General features: G+C 26.4%; 2 protein-coding genes across 2 annotated transcripts in view; both read right to left on the reverse strand.

Moving 5' to 3' along the window:
• The window catches only part of LOC126903307 (elongator complex protein 1), a gene marked incomplete in the record, with an annotated part of 30,642 nt that overhangs the window by 4,372 nt on the left and 8,050 nt on the right, over window positions 1–18,220 (reverse strand). The window contains 7 exon segments of the mRNA XM_050681439.1: window positions 2,109–2,305; window positions 2,824–2,994; window positions 6,773–6,998; window positions 7,064–7,682; window positions 10,663–10,981; window positions 11,058–11,205; window positions 11,911–11,999. Coding sequence (XP_050537396.1) covers window positions 2,109–2,305; window positions 2,824–2,994; window positions 6,773–6,998; window positions 7,064–7,682; window positions 10,663–10,981; window positions 11,058–11,205; window positions 11,911–11,999 — 1,769 coding nt within the window.
• On the reverse strand, window positions 13,064–16,986 carry LOC126903306 (DNA-directed RNA polymerase II subunit RPB2). The gene is made up of 2 exons (XM_050681437.1): window positions 13,646–16,986; window positions 13,064–13,574 (listed from the first exon to the last, which is right to left on the reverse strand). The coding sequence occupies exons 1-2, from the start codon at window positions 16,888–16,890 to the stop codon at window positions 13,286–13,288; spliced, it is 3,534 nt and encodes a 1,177-aa protein (XP_050537394.1). The 5' UTR covers window positions 16,891–16,986; the 3' UTR covers window positions 13,064–13,285.

Raw genomic sequence — 18,220 nt, forward strand, 5'->3', positions numbered from 1 at the left:
TTTTTTTTTTTGTGTCTGTTACCACTTTTTCTCAGCTCTCACCGAACCGATTTCTTTCAATGATACGTCAAAAGATCACAAATCGTATCTAGTCGAAGACATTACCCTCAAAAATTGAAAAAAATTCCCTCGTTCCCCGTAAATGGGGAAAACCTCCAAAAAAAATACAAATTTAAAAATCGCTAGTTTTCGAAATTTTTCAATTTTTTTTACTAAAAACTGCCGTAACTTTTTCAAAAATGAACAAATTAATAAAATTTTTTTTTTGAATATATGCTTGATGTCTTTACCTATCATTTGGTATATTTTTTTTGTAAATATGACCCTTTACCTGGACACAGGGGGGGGGATTAAAAATGACAACTTTTTCACAAAAAATTTACTTTTTCAACTTAACTTTTGAAAGTGTTCCAGAAATACTGACATTTTTATATACATCTTAAATTAAAGCTAATATAATATACTTTAATTTGAAAAAAAAAAATTCGACCTCTGGACTTGTCTTCGTGGTGAAAATGGCTACCAAATGCTATTTTTGTGTGAAATTTCTCGATTTTATATTTTACATTTTTAACTTTATTATGCTAATACTTTTTGAAAAATATATGGATCAATACAATTTTTTTATGAGAAATAATATTTTTTAATAATCCCTTTTTTATTCGACAACTTTATCTTAATTAGGATATTAATAATGAACTAGCAGATCATGTAGCTTTTGGAATAATCCACCAATTTTTTAAAATTAAACACTATCTAAAGATTTGCATCGAAGCGTTTTTTTTTTATAGTGATTTTAATCACTGTCAGATATCATTATACTTGATCCAACTATGCCACGTCACCACTGTGCCGCGACCCCCCTGTGCTGGGTTTTTTTTTATTTACTGTTAACACTATATCGTCAGCAAACAACATGTACATGGCACCTCTCCTTGTATTTCTCTAGTAATTTCATGTATCACTATAAAAAATAAGTAAGGGTTTAAAGCAGAATCTTGGTACATTCCTACTTTTACCCTAAAACCTTCCGAGTTGTAACTGACTAATTCAATAAATCCAACAAACGATACTTTGCTGCCCCTGTACACATGCCTATGTTTTTAATTTAATTCAATTGTATATCTAAGCAAATTAGAGAATATTTGGATAAGCTGTAAGTATTTTGATCATAAGATTGGAAAAGTTAGAGTTGGACATCCTTTGATTTTTATGATAGACACAATATTGTCACTCACTTACATTAACAGATTAATACATTGATATATTTTTGTTTTATATACTCTTTATTTCACATTCAATGTTACTGGAGTTACTGGAGGGGAGATTTCCCATGATAGTTAAAATGGTATGACTATAAAATATAGTTTTTATTTAATTTGAAAAGAGCAAGTAAAAATTTCTATGTATAACATAGGACTAGGAATCAAAAAAATATTGGTTATTATTCTTGTATCTAATAAATTAGTTAATTTATATTATATGTTTTTTTTAATACATTGTGAAAAAATGATAACAAAACCTAAAAATATTAATTAATAGTTGGCCTATGAAACATTAATTGAACTTTATACAGTTAAATTTTGAGTTTAGTTAAGGTAATAAAATCAATTTCATAATACTTTTGGTTTTAACAATTTTTAGTCTAACAAATTCTTGAAAAAAAAAAAAAATTAATATAGGCAAATTAACTTACTAAATATGGTCAAAATTTTGGAAATCAAAAGCAATTTGGTTCCTAGTCCTAATGTATAACTTCTCCTACTAAAAGCAAATTCAAAATTATGTCAGAATTGTTACATATTTTAATAACTGGGATTAATCAAAAAATTATAAAAAATTATAATTCAAGACTAATGTAATGAAATTTAAAAAGTCATCTTGTTCAATATATTAATTAGAAACATTTATTTAAAAGTAGATCAAAATAAAATTAAAGTACCATTTTTAATAAATTCTGGTAACTGGTTTGCATACTACTTCAAATTTAATGAAAACTGTAATCAGAATTAGTGGAAAAATTAAAAACTAACTTTACATTTGATTGAACTTAAATTAGATGCTAATAGATTACAATTCAAATCACTAAAATTAAGGATTTTACCTACCTAGTTTTGAGTCAGAGTTAAATATTGAACTAGCTAAATACAATGCATGAATGTAATTTTGTGCTCTTATACTATATTCTACAGCTAAATGATAGTCATGTAATTCTAGTTCAGCAAACTCTGCAGCCTCTTTATATCTTTGTGTTGACGATAGCATTAATACAATATTATTTTTAAATAAACTCTTCTCTGAGTCACTGTAATTAAAAAAAATATATATAAATATATATATATAAGGTTACATTTATTATTTAATATTATTCATACATTTTGTTATTTAAAACACCATATCAAACTCTCCTCCCCCCCAAAAAAACTAGATTTAGTAGTATCTAAATAAATTGATTACTAAAAAAAAAAAAAATCATCATCATCATTATATCATTAGTCTCCCAGAGTTTCTGCATGGTCACTCATTTCGGAAGCTAACAGCAAACAACACATCTAAACATCAGTGCTAAGACAGCAACTGAATTATCCATACAGCACCCCATGCACCAAAGAAAAAAAATAATTTTAAAAATTTGGCAAAAATATTACTTTTGCTAGGAGTGGATTTAATTAATTCCGACATTTTTAATATTTATTTTTAATTAAAATCAATGAAATAGAATTCTTCAATAAATTTATTAAAAGATAAAAAATTAAAAAATCAATTTTAATATGAATAAATCAAAATAAAGTTACATAGAAAAAAATGTGTTACTTAACATACTTGCAGTTAAATTCATAACATAATTGTAATGCTTCTTTCCAATATCCAGCTTTAATAAAACACTCAATTGCTTTTACTTTTTCTGAACTACGACAGTAAATGATTGCTGCTTGTTTGTAATCCATTTTAGAAAAGAGGTCATCACCATAGTGTGTAGCTATCAATTTGTATCTATTATTAAGTTATAAAAAATATTAAAATAATTTAAGTATGTAAAAGAAATTTACTTAAATGTTTAGACAAATATGCAAATTGAAAATAGTGTACTAATTAATTAACAAAATTTAATTGATAATATATAAAATATTTAAACTTATAGAGAAGATAATTTAATTGACAAAAAAGAAATGACAATAAGATGAAAGGAATATTTAAAGAATTTATACAAAGAAAGTAATGAAGTCACAAAGAATTACTTTGTAATGAAAAATGTGTAGTATGTCAAGAAAAACAAAATTGGACTCGTTAAATTAAAAAATGAATTAATAATCAAAGCAGATTATAACTTAGAATTTAATAACATATCAGAAATAGATGTAATACCAGTTGAATTATGGAAACTCACAGAGGAGGAAACTAAAGATGTTTTATTTAAGATAATTTCGAAAACTACTTAACTATGTATAATGTTAAACTTATGCAGAGCAGAACTGTACTCATTTTCAAGAAAAGGAATCATACAGAATGTTAAAATTAAAAAATATTTAGTTTCTTTACACACATGTCAAAAGTATTTTGAAGCGTTATAATACAGAATTAAGAATAAAATGGAAACAAATTAAAGATTGAGATTTTTATTAACAATAATTAATCATCCAGTATACACATAATACAAAGTGAACGATATGATAAATCTAATAACTTTTGATCTATTAAATATATTATGTTACTTTACATTTCATTATTTAATTTTTCACACATTATTTTATTTTGATAGCAACTATTATAATGAAATTTTAAAATATTTGTTTTGGTTGTTCAATACAAAACATTACAACAAAATAATTAGTTGTTTTTTAATTATAATAAAGCTTATATAAATTGGTAATTGGTTTGGTTAAACAATTTACACAGGTTTATCTTAATTTTAACTTTTAAAAAAGAATGAACACATTTATTAATTTTAATTCAATAACTTTAATAATTAATGATGTCCTATAATAAATATAGGTCTATAAAAAAAAAAAAAACTTCCGTTTACAATATTGTAAAACTTGTACAATACTTAATTATGTTCAACCCCTTCATAACCAACATATTGGAAAGGTGAACATAAAAAAGGCAGACATTCCTAGGAGAAAGTATTAAATTGATTGAATGCAATGTAAGTTCACTTGATAAAATTTTAGCACTTAATAGTGTATATGAAAGTTGGTTTTTATTTATTTATTTATTTATTTCATCATTCAAAATGATGATGATTACGCCCATTAGGGCAGACAGTACAGAAATAATACAAATCAATACAAATAATAACAAACTATAAAACTTAAAACTTTAAAGTTATAAATATTAAACTAAAAAAAAAATACAAAATGAATGTAAATAAATATGAAGTGAACATTTGAAAGATTATACTTTGAAAGTAATACGACATGTTGACAATAATAATGTTGACGAATCATGATTAAAATCAAAATTTTTTAATGAATTACATAAGTTTAGCATGCGATTAACTGGCGAATTTTTACAATAGTTCTGCGTGTGGGTAGGTATATAAAACATAGAATTATTACGAAGAAATACTTGAGGAACATTGAATGGTATCTTTTCTAAAATTTCGGGACAATCGATTTTGTTATTGAGTAAATTATACATCCACTTTACATCTAAATATTGTCTTCTACATAATAGAGAGTCCATTTTCAAATTATTAAAAAAAATCTTTTGGTTAATCCTATTGTTATTAAATTTGCCCGATAAAGAGGTTAAGAAATGTTTTTGAATAGATTCAATCTTTTTAATATCGTTAGCTATAAATGGGGACCAAATAATAGAACCGTACTCCAGGCCAGATCTTACAAGAGAAAAGTATAAAGTTTTTAAACAATCAATATCATGAAATTCATTGCAATTACGTCTTATGAATCCTAATGTACGCGACGCTTTATTGTAAATATAGCTAATATGTTTCGAAAAAGATAAATCACAAGACAAAAAAACGCCTAAATCTTTTATGTGATTAACTATAGAAAGGTTAAAACCATTAATTACATATTGATAATTGTAAAAAGATTTAGCTCTACTAAATGTGATTTGTGAGCATTTGTCACTATTTATTTGTAAACCATTTTCAAAACACCATAATATAAATGTATCTAGATCTGATTGTAATTTAAAAAAGTCACTAGGTGAGTTAATTTGTAAGTATAACTTTAAATCAACCGCAAATAATAAACATTTACAGTGATTGAAAACATTACTAAGATCATTTATAAAAATTATAAACAAAAGAGGTGACAAATGCCCACCTTGGGGTACACCAGATGTAGCATCAATATTAAAAGACGTTACATCACCAATTTTGACTATTTGTTTTCTGCCACTGAGATAAGACGAAAACCAATCTATCATAGGGTTACCGACTCCCATAGCACTTAATTTACTTATTAATATAGAATGATTAATACTATCAAACACTTTTTTAAGGTCAGTGTAGATAGCGTCTACCTGACCACCTTTAGAAATAATAGACATTAAATCAGAATAGTAGACAAGTAAATTAGTAACTGTAGATTTAGAAGTTCTAAATCCATGTTGATTGTTTACCAATATTGAGCTAAAAGTGTAATACAATTTTGGTACTAACAACTTTTCAAATAATTTCGGTATAATACTCATTTTAGTTATAGGTCTGTAATTACGTATGTTAGATCTTGTCCCAGACTTAAAAATAGGGTAAACATAACTGGTTTTCCAAGTCGTAGGAAAAATACCAGATGATAAAGATAAAGATAAAAGAAAATGGATTGGATGAGTAAGGGAGTAACGGCAGTTTTTGAGAAAAATCTCAGGAACAAAGTCCGGACCTACGGTCATATTCATATTCAAATTCGATAGACCCTCAAAAACTTCAGTTATTGAGAGATAACAATTCTTTATATCAATGCGTTCAGATATGTTACTAAAAGACCCATTTGTAATATTACTAGAATTTGAATAAACAGAACCAAAAAATTGGCCAAACATATTAACAATGTTATTAATATTATCTGAATGAAAATTATCTAGCTCCAAGGTAGAAGGAAGACAATTTACCTTTTTACAATTTTTTACGTAGGACCAAAAAAATTTAGGATTGGTTTTTAAGTTTTTTTGAATATCATTTAAATAGTTAGAATAACAAATTTTCGAAAGCTTTTTACACTTAAATCTAACTACAGAAAATTCTTCATAAATAGATAAAGAAGCTTTTTGTTTAAATTTCTTGTGTAATTTATTTTTTTTACAAATTAAGGATATTAATTCTTTAGAAAACCAATTTGGAAACGACGATTTACTCAGTGAGGTTTTTGGAACTGATTTTTCAATAACTGAAAAAATCAATTCATAAAACCTATCGACAGCGAACTTTATATTATTGCATTCATACAAGCAAGACCAATTTAAATTATTTAACAATTTATTTAATAAAACATAATCTACATTTTTAAAGTTAAATTTTTTATTAATAGCTACTGACTGACTAGGTCTTATAGTAATGTCAGAGCTAATGTAAAGTGCTGGGTGAAAACTATCAACAGGAACTAAATTATCTTCACTTTTTTTAACACAATTTTTAACAAATTTTCATTATGATTAGAGTGAGTTTCTAGGAAGAAGAATAAATAGAATAATATTTTATTGAAAGATTAAAATAATATACTATTAATTTTAGTTGCTAAGAAGATATAATATATAAATGCACAAATCTGAAAAGGTTGTCACTAATATTTTTAAAAAATCTTACTCATATTGATGAAGACTATACAGAGTTAATGCATGACAATACAAATTGTTATCAATAGTATATTTCAAAATTTCTTCAAATTTATCCTTGCAATTCACTAAATTGACTAACGCTTTATTTTTATTGCCTAATTTATCATCGATGGTAAAACACATATAATGGTAATCCATTTTTTCCAATTTTTTCAAAAATGGTACATATTCTTTTGGATCTAGTTGAGAGTTATCTACACACAAAGTATAATTTTTTTTTTTTAATTTAAATAATTAAAAATTTATAGTAATCACTTACTTATAATTTTCATAGCTATCTCTAAATTATACTCAGAAAGTGATGCTTTATATAGTTGATCAACATCAACTAAAAATAATAAATGTTTTAAATATTCATTTTTTAAAGATGCTAGTTTAAGTGCAAAGTTGTACTGTTTCAATTTTACGTAACATCCAAGCAATGGAAAGGCATACTTATCTCTATCAATTTGATTCATGGTAAGAATCAATTGAGAGCATATCATTTGTACTTTATCATCCAACTCTTTTACATTATTTTGTTGAAACTGAGATACATAAACCGTATTCAAATAGTTTTTGTTTTCCAATTCCATAATGAATAAACTGATCCAAGAAGGGTCTTGTATTTGAGATAAAAATATTTTTAAATCTTTAATAAACTTAAGAGAATTTAGATCACATAGAACATTTAAATTTATACGTTCTTTACGTAATAACTCAAATGCTTTCAAATATTTTTGTTCAGTAATTAAATGAACAACTGACAACACTGTTAATGGTCTTGGTCTGATTGTTTCCAAGTTTCCTCTTGGTAGTTGCAAAATAACCGAATTCCCTGTTGTTGTTATAATTGTTGAACCCATCTCAACTCGCCGTTGATATTTATCATTGTTATCCTGAATATTAAAAAAAAAAAAAAAAAATTTATAAACAGTACTAAAAATGTCAAGTGTTTCATTCCTTTATTCAAAAAACTAATATTTAATTGGTAATTTTTTTTCTAGAATTTTATAAACAAATGAAATTTAACTTTTAACAATGCATATTATTCTGGTATCTCAATATTTTTTTAAATAAAATAACTGCATGTTTTTATTGAAAAACACTTATTATTTCAATTTTTTAGGTTATGTAAAGCTGAGAAAGAAAAACATTTCATTTTACTATGAAATATTTTTTAATTTTTTGTGCCTGTTACCACTTTTTTTTCAGTTTTCACTGAACCAATTTATTTCAACAAATATAACCCCCACAAATGGAGAAAATTCCCTGAAAAACAATAATTTTTAAATTAGTGAATTTCAACTATTTTTAAACATTTTAGCTTCTATGTGAAGCTGAGAAGGTATTAATTTTACTATGATGTGTTTTTTTTTTTTTTGTCTGTCACCACTTTTTCTCAGCTCTCACCGAACCAATTTCTTTCAACAATACATCAAAAGATCACAAATCGTATCTAGTCGAAGACATTACCCTCAAAAATTGAAAAAATTTCCCTCGTTTCCCGTAAATGGGGGAAATTCTCCAAAAAACAATAATTTTAAAATTGGTAAATTTCAATTATTTTTAAAAATTTTTTTACATACAATATTTTTATAAATTGATGAATGAAAATAATTTTTTTTTTTTATAGATAACTAAATTAATTATCTATCATTTGTTATACTTTTTTAAAATACCGACCTTTTATTATACCACAGAGGATTCAAAATGACACTTTTACTCAAAAAATTAATTTGTCAACTTAATTTTTGAAAATTTTTCGGAAATACTGACACTTTTATATATATCTTAAATTAAAGATTATGTAATATACTTTATTTTGAAAAAAAAAAATTGACTTTTTCTCAGTGAAAACTGATATCAAAGAAAGAAATACAATTTTTGTGTAAAGGTCAAAATTGAAAAAAAAATTAATAAACTGTTGTACAAAACCTTTTTAAAAGTGTTTTTAATAAATTAGTATAATCTGCATATTAAAAAAGGGGTTATGCCCCTTAAATTTTTATTCAAAAATATTTATTTTTAATTTAAACTTTTATAAGTTTAAAATATATTTTTAAAAATAATTTTTTTTAAATTTATATGTTTTTAATATTTTAATTTAATATGTGTTTTTTAAAGTCATGAAAATAGGTTGGGTAAACATTTTCTTGATTCTATTGATTATAGAAAAAAAAAATGGTGTGATTTTTATATCATTAAAACTGACTTCATCCAACTTTTCATATGTAGTGAATAAAAATAAAATAAAATAAAGATAAAAAAAATAGCATTGGCGACTGTTTTAATATGAGAAATTGGCTATAAAAGTAAAAAAAATTGTAATTTTCTTTAATAAAAATACTTTTTTAAAGTATACAAGGTTTGTTCAGAAAATAACGAGAATTTTTTTATTCCGCGGGTTTGGAAAGTCTGATTATCAAATAATTTTTTAATATTGTTGATACATATAATCCTGAAGTATGAAAAAATTTTCAGCTGGATTCACTTTTTATTTTGTCAGCGACAGTCACTAAGGTTAGACGTGCTTGTTCTTATAAGTTTGGTGATTTTCGTTTGTTAAAAAAAATTTATCAAAGGATTTGTATCATATTTTGCGTAAAAAATGAAATATAGTAACAACAAGTGTGAAATGTTAACAAAGCCCATTGGTAATTCTGCCATGAGTAAAACAAAGGATTATAATAAGTGGTATAAGCTTTTTCAAGAAGGCCTTGAAGACATTGAAGATGACGAATGCCGCAGCATAACATTAGCCGATGATAATGTGGAAAAAGTGAAAGAAATGGTAATGGTTATTAATAAATCACAATCAGAGTAATCGTTTATGATGTTAGAATATCGATTGGCTCATGCCAAAAATTTTTTTCAAATGTTTTGGGTATGAAACGCGTAGCAGCAAAATTTATTCCAAAATTGCTGAAGTTTGATCAAAAACAGCGGCAAATGGAAGTTGCTTAGGAGTCACTTAATGAAGTCAACGACGATGCAGAATTACTAATACGTGTTATAATAGGTGATGAAACGTAGGTTTTTGGATACGATGTCGAAACTAAAGCTCAATAGTCCCAGTGGAGGAGGCATTCTGGATCGCCAAGACCAAAAATGCTCAACTAGTGTAATTGAATGTGAAGGTTATGCTCATTGTGTGTGTATTTTTGGTCTTAATGTTTAATTAAATAATTTTAATAAAAACCATACTAATCAATTCTATGTAACTCTAGGTGTTTAAATAGATGCTAAAATTAAAATATCTTGTATAGTTATATCTTACAGTATTCTACTATAAAAAATATTTAATATTATTATTATTATAATATTTATACTATAAGAAATAATCCACCAATTTCTTAAAATTAAACACTATCTACAGAATTGTATAGAAGCACTTCTTATAATAGTGATTTAATCACACTTACATAGTGATTAAAATAAATATATAGATGATATCTGACATATCATTTATACTTGTATTAACTATGCCATGTCCACACATACTAGCGACCATACTGTGCTGTTTTTTAATTTTAAAATACCTTACAAAGAGTTGTCATAGTAATAAGAGGCCACTAATTGTCATAAAAATTATATGAATAATTTACATTTAATATACAATTAAATGTATTTTTTTTTATTTAACCTTGTAAATGAAATTTTAAAAAAAGTATCAATAATAACATTTATTTTGACTTTGATTATATACATTTACAACGAAGAACTTTAAGAACATTAATTATATAGAAACTTTGATTATTACCACAGGTGGTATGTGTATTGGGCAAACTGAACATAATAAGAAACGTTATTGTCATCAATGTTGTTTTAAAAAATTATTGAAAACTTAGTATAATTAATATAATTAATGTGCATTACCTTTGTTGAATGAATATTATATGCAATTAGACTTTGATTCAAAGTAACTGCCAATACAAATGGATACTTCAAACAAAACGAATCAACATTATTTAAAATAATACGTTCATTTTCAAAAAGTCTTTTAGATATACCAAGACCATAGATATTGTCTTCCATTACATTAAAATGCATACACTCTTCAGGGAAACTAATAAAAGGATCTACTAAATTTATTTTTTCTTTCCATAATAGTACATTTCCATCTGATAGCTGTATAAGTGCACCTAAGGTATGGTAGGAAATACCAATAACTGGATTGCTAACATTATGTTCCATGCTAAAATATAAACATTAAAAATACATTAATATCTTAAATAAATATCAATATTAAATAATTTTTTTAATGTACTAACATAATTTTTAAATTATCATTTGATGTCGAGGCCACACAAACATGATGAATATTATTAACTTCAGATAAACTAAAAATAAAAGTACTTTCATTGAACCAAAACCAATGATTACACAAACAATTTGCATCCACAGTATTTTTAAATGATTCTAAAAAGATATTTATTATTAAAAATATTATACGTAAAAAAATTAAGTACAATGGTTATTAAACTGTTTTTTCTATAATTTAAAATTTTGCAAGGAATTTGTTCCAAAAAGAACAGATTTCTAAAAAAAAGTTCTTTTTGTAGGAATGAAGCTATAGGAACTACTTATTCTAAAAATTAAGAAACAAAAAATTGAAACAATTAAACAAACTAATTCATTTTTATGGAAAAAAATTACAGTTTTTTTAAATTTTCTTTTTTTTTTCTAGATGTTATGAAAATTACATGTGAATTTATATAAAAATATTTTTAAGAAAAAGTAAAATTAAGTTAAACTCCAAACGTTTTGTTCAAATTGTTATTATGAGCAGAATGATTACAATATACCCTATACATTAATTTTAAAATATAATTTTTATTTTTTAGTATTTATATAATAATAACAGTAGATTTCTAAATATTTTTTCAAAATAAAAAGGGAACTAGTTTTTATTTAGAAAAAAGAATGATGATTTGGAACGAGTTTCTATTTTAGGAATTGAACGAGGAACAAAACAAGTTTCATTTAGAAAGAAATTTTCTTAATACTACAATTTCTATACAACTCAAACATTGTTTTTTTTTTTCCTAAATTTGGAATTTTGTATTATATACACATCTTTAGAAGTTTTGCATTATCAATAAAATTAAAATATTTAATACTTACTGTTTTTTACAAATTCTTGCTTATCATTACTGTAATCATAAATGTGAATGCTATTATCATTGCAAACAATAGAAATACAATTATTTCCTCTAAAAAACAAAATAAGTATATGTCGTATAATAACTCAGTTCTTTAAAAATATAAACAAAAAGATTAAGAAACACAAGATATATATTAAAATAAAATACTTTTACATAGAACTTGCTATATAAAATCAACACGTTAATAATAACACTGTGTCCATTTTTTGTATTTGTGTCAAATTTAATGAGATAAATTGTATTTTGTTATTTTTCTCAGAGTATGGAGACTTAACAGAAAACTTTAAAATTTAAATTTAAGGTCAAAAAATTAAATGAAAAATAAATTATTGTAAAAGCTTATTTTAATATTAATTCAAAATAAATGCTTGAAAAAGCTTACTTCAATATTAATTCAAAATAAAATGTTTGATTTAATAATGAAAATAAGTCTTCTAGATGATCTGTAAAATTATTTAATGGATTTAAAAAATAAGAATTTCAAAATTAAAGAATTCTTTATGTCTACTGCCAATAACCAAAAACTTATCAATACTGATTAGTTGTTTAAAACAAACAACAATATGTTATATTATTCTAGACTATCATTATTTCAACAATTTTAAATACCATAATTTTATAGAAATATAATTCTGTTTAATAATCACACTTTTATTCAAATATCTTAATTATTATATCTATCCATTATCAAGTCTCTATCGCAACTATTTGGTGTTGGCTCTAGCTTATTGATTTGATGGAACTTTATACTGGTTATCAACTTAGCACAACCTCAATATGGCTAAGAAAACCAGTAAGGATGCAAGGTGTGCGTGACTGATTTTCTGTATGGTCACCCATTTGATAACTAACAGTAAACAGTGCAGCTGACACATCAGAGCACTAAGACAACAATCAAATAATCTACTATGCTACACCATGTCCCTATTATTTAAATATCTTAATATTAATTTATAAAGTTGACTATTTTTTTTATCATAAGTCAAAATAGTCAATTTAGAATATGGATAAGTTTTAAATAATTTCACTACAAATATAGAATTACTACAAAATGAATGGTGTTAATTTACTAATAGGGAAACGACTAATAAGATAATGTAACAAAATTGTGATTAATTTCTTGAAAATTCCATTTTATTTATAAGTCTAAAAAAATTCTATGTAAAATTTAAATAATAGGCTTATACATAATTATATACAAAATTTAAATTTACAAGAATATAAATAGTAAAATATAATAATGTACAATAAAAGGATGTCATATAATATGAATAACTTTTTTCTTTTTGAATATTTTCATAAGTTTTTTAAATGAAAAACAACATTTTTATTTATTAGTTGGTAACCATAAGTCTAGGTGCAATATTCATAGACATAAGTTCTTGGAATAATAATTTTGCAGCATAGGGTAATCTGACTTGCGAAATTTGAGTTTTATTTTTACAACCTTTACATTCAAAAGTGTTATTTCTTAAATTGGCAATAGCAATCAACCCACAAAAATTACATATGTGAATACGATAAGGATCAGAAACTTCAAATAAACGTTCACGTAAAAACTGAGCAGCACCATGGGCAATTTGACAATCTCTTTCCATCTCGCCAAACCGTAATCCACCATCCCTATAATGAAAGATAAAATAGTTTTATTTAAGAAATACAAAATAATTTTTTAAAATATATAAACTAATTACCTTGCTCTTCCTTCCATAGGCTGCCTCACTAAAATTTGAACAGGTCCTCGAGCTCTTGAATGTATTTTATCATCTACCATATGTTTTAGACGCTGATAATAAGTAGGTCCCAAAAATATTTGTGCGTTAATTTTTCTTCCAGTAAAACCATTGTACATAACTTCATTTCCTCTTAAATGATAACCATACTCTTGAAGCAAAGTAGAAATCTTTTGTACATTGACTGCATCGTTAAATGGTGTAGCATCACCAATTTCTCCTTTGTTAGCTGAAACTTTACCTTGTAAACATTCAATTAAATGACCAATTGTCATTCTTGATGGAATAGCATGAGGATTTATGATAATGTCTGGAGACACGCCTTCACATGTAAAAGGCATATCTTCTTGTCTATATTGTATACCACAAGTACCTTTTTGACCATGTCTAGAAGCAAATTTATCACCAATTTGAGGAATTCTTTCTGATCTTACACGTATTTTGCAAAATTTGTAGCCTTCAGAGTTTAAAGTTAATAAGACTTGGTCAATAAGACCAGTTTCGCTGTTTCTTAAAAAAGTACTAGCATCCCGTTTGGAAAATTTTTTTGTAGTACCTTCAAGTTCATCTTCATTATCTGGAAGAGTCATAGTTTTCCCAATAATTACATCATCTCCGGAAACTCTTAAACCAGGAGATATTATACCATCATCATCCAATTTATCATATATAGCATTTCTCATACCTTGACATGATGCACGATTAGGCTTTTCAAATACTTCCTCTTGATCACCAATACGTTTTGATTCAGAGTCTTTGTATGAACGGAAGAAGACAGATCTAAAAAATCCTCTTTCTACAGCAGAAGCATTTAAAATAACACTATCTTCTTGGTTATAACCAGTGTAACATAAAATTGCTACAATTGAGTTAATACCCGCAGGAAGTTCTCTAAAACGTAGATATTCCATTGATCTAGTAGTTACGAGAGGTTTATGAGGATAGTAAAGCACATGAGCTAATGTATCCATTCTAACATGATAATTAGTTATATATACACCCATAGCCTGTTTACCCATAGCACTTTGATAAGTATTTCTGGGACTTTGATTATGATCAGGAAATGGTATAATAGATGCACATACTCCCAATATCATAGCAGGATGAATTTCACAATGCGTGTATGTTGTACAATAAGCATACTCTTTTTCTTGTCTTAAATCATCTGGTGACATTGCAATCATTGTAGTTTCTTCTTCTAGAGTATCAATATATTCAACTACACCATTTGATACCAATACTTGCCAACCATAATTATTATAATCTCGTTCTTTCAAACTATCAATGTGACGTTTCTTCAATAGCAGCTTTCCATTTTCAACAATTAGTAATGGTCTACAGATTCGCCCAGCATCAGTATAAATTCTAATTTCACGATCACGTATATCACGAATAATACTAACTTCACTTACAATGATATCCATTTGACGTCGAAGTTTTCTAAGTGTACCCATTAGTTGTTCTGGGTCGCGGTGAATACCAACCCAACAGCCATTAACAAATATTTTTGTTGCATCAACAATTGCTGAAGGAGCAATTTCTTCCAAGTTTTCCATACTCCATTCCTCTAAAAACTCTAAAATAGGGGAAGGTTGAGAGCCAACAGAAATATATGCCATTAATGCTAAATTTTTTACTAAACCCACAGCAGCTCCTTCTGGTGTTTCAGCTGGACACAACATACCCCATAATGTGTTGTGTAACTGACGAGGCTTAGCTAGTTTACCATCTCTTCCAATAGGAGAGTTAACTCGCCTAAGATGAGAAAGAGTTGAAGCAAATGTAAGTCTATTTAACACTTGCGATACACCAGCTCTTGCTTGATGAGCTTTTTTTTGATCACCCCAATTTCCAGTAGCTAAAGAATATCTTAAACCATCAGTTATAAGTTTAGTTTTAATAGCCAAATCTAGATTGAAATCTTTACCACGATCAATAAATTTTTGTGCATACATACGTACTTCTTTCATTAAGTTTTTAAATAATCCTCTAAATAAAAATGCTAACAATGGACCAGCTAAATCTAAACGCTTGTTACCATAATGATCTCGATCATCTAGTTCACGGCGACCTAGAGATGCCAATAATAAACGATGAACCATGTAACCCAAGAAATATGCTTTTTTAGTTTCACAAAAATCTGAAACACCCACATGAGGTAACATTTCTTTTTGAAGTATTTCTCTAGCATATTTTATACGTTTTTCTTTAGTAACCCCAGGTCTTGCACCTCGAGAACCAATAAAATTCAAAGCAACATTTTGTTCTTGAATAACAAAAGCTTCATCTAAAGAGGGTTTTACCATTTCCATCATTTCAGGATCATCAAAGTCATATATAATATGTTCTAAAATATCTCTATCAGCAACAAAGCCTAATGCTCTGAATACAATCATGATAGGGATTTCTTGCTTAATGTAAGGTAGAATAGCAATTATACGTTGGCCAATAGCAGATTTTTTAATACTTTGTCCACCACGAGCCATCATATTAACCCAGAGAGTAGAAGTAGGACGAGATGAATGTTCCAAGCATGACCGTATCTCTGCTTTAAAAGCAAATTTTCCATCTTTCATGCTAAACACATAAACTGTGTTAGTAGCCATTTTTTCTTGAGCTATAAGAACTTTTTCAGAGCCATTAATGATAAAATAACCACCAGGATCTAATGGACACTCATTTAATTCAGTTAAATCACGATCATTTAATCCAAACAATAAACAATAAGTAGATCTTAACATTATAGGAATTTTACCAATAAACGATTTTGAATGTTGGGTAACTACTGGTTCATCACCATCTTTAAGAACAGTTTTAGTAATATCTACATAAAGTGGAGCAGAATATGTCAAGTTACGAAGCCTTGCTTCATTAGGCATCATTGGTGATGGCGAGCCATCTTTTTCCCAATGGGTGGGTTTAGACAAATAAATTTGTTCAAATTTAATTTGATACTTAGTTGGTGTATCGATTTCACCATGAGTATGTTGGGATTCCGCCTGCAATTCAATTTGTGGAGAATCTTCAACTATTCGCTGTACAGACATTTGTATAAATTCGTCAAAAGAATCTAATTGTTGACGCACTAATCCTTTTTCATCAAAATAAGAATTTATTACTATCCAACATGCTTCTTGCCAAAGTTCACTCGAAATTTCTTCAGTCTCCTCCTCTTCTTCATAATCATCATCTCCCAGATCGTACATTTTCAAATAATATTTCTAAAAATTATTCGAAAAACTGCACAAAACCCATAACACGCTGCGATTTCAACAATATGTAAACTAAACACAGATTAAGCAGTCAACAACGGTTTATATAATATACCAACATCGTTATCATAGTAGATAATACCAAAGAGGATATAAACACATTTTGGGTAATGTATAATTAAAAAAATAATAAAAGTCAAGGTCCATAAACCTTGGTATAAGTCTATGACTATAGAACATGTGTGGATCTTATCACATGATAATTCGACTACAAATACCGTATTTAATCTATGCCAGGATTACTATGTGATTAAATGGTAATGAACTACCTAGATTCCCTGTAATTATATATGCACATGTATATAAAAAGTATGATTAAATTCGCATGTGTATTTAATCTATGGTCCTATAATCTATGAAAAAATAGATCTAATTTTGTCATGCTTCTAATTACTAAATAATATCGCTTCAAAAAGAGTGTTGTCGGTGGGCAGCTTCTCTTCTAAAAATAATCAAGTCAAAATAACAGCACAGGAGGGTCGCGGTATAGTTGGATCAAGTATAATAATATCTGACATTAATTAAAATTACTATCATAAAAAACGCTTCGATGCAAATCTTTAGATAGTGTTTAATTTTAAAAAATTGGTGGATTATTCCAAAAGCTACATGATCTGCTATTTCCTTATTTATATCCTGATTAAGATAAAATATGTCGAATGAAAAAGGGATTATTAAAAAATATTATTTCTCATAAAAAAATTGTATTTATCCATACATTTTCAATAAGTTATAGCATAATAAAGTTAAAATAAAATCGAGAATTTTCACACAAAAATAGCATTTGGTAGCCATTTTAACCGTGAAGATAAAATAAAGTCCGAAATTTTTTTTTTCATCATAAAGTTCATTACATTAGTTTTAATTAAAGATATATATAAAAGTGTCAGACTTTTCGGAACACTTTCAAAAGTTGTCATTTTAAATCCCCCGCTGTGGGCAGGTTAAGTGTCAGATTTACAAAAAAAATATACCAAATGATAAGTAAAGATATCAAGCATTTATATAAAAAAAAATTATATTGATATGTTCATTTTTGAAAAATCTATGGCAGTTTTAAGTAAAAAAAATTGAAAAAATTAGCGATTTTTAAATTTGTAATTTTTTTGGAGGTTTTCCTCATTTACGGGAAACGAGGGAAATTTTTTCAATTTTTGAGGGTAATGTCTTCGACTAAATACGATTTGTGATCTTTTGACATATCGCTGAAAGAAATCTGTTAGGTGAAAGCTAAGAAAGCGGTGACACAAAAAAAAAAAAAAAA

Source organism: Daktulosphaira vitifoliae, unplaced genomic scaffold, assembly GCF_025091365.1.
Source record: "Daktulosphaira vitifoliae isolate Bord-2020 unplaced genomic scaffold, ASM2509136v1 Scaffold_3, whole genome shotgun sequence".
Lineage (NCBI taxonomy): Eukaryota > Metazoa > Arthropoda > Insecta > Hemiptera > Phylloxeridae > Daktulosphaira > Daktulosphaira vitifoliae.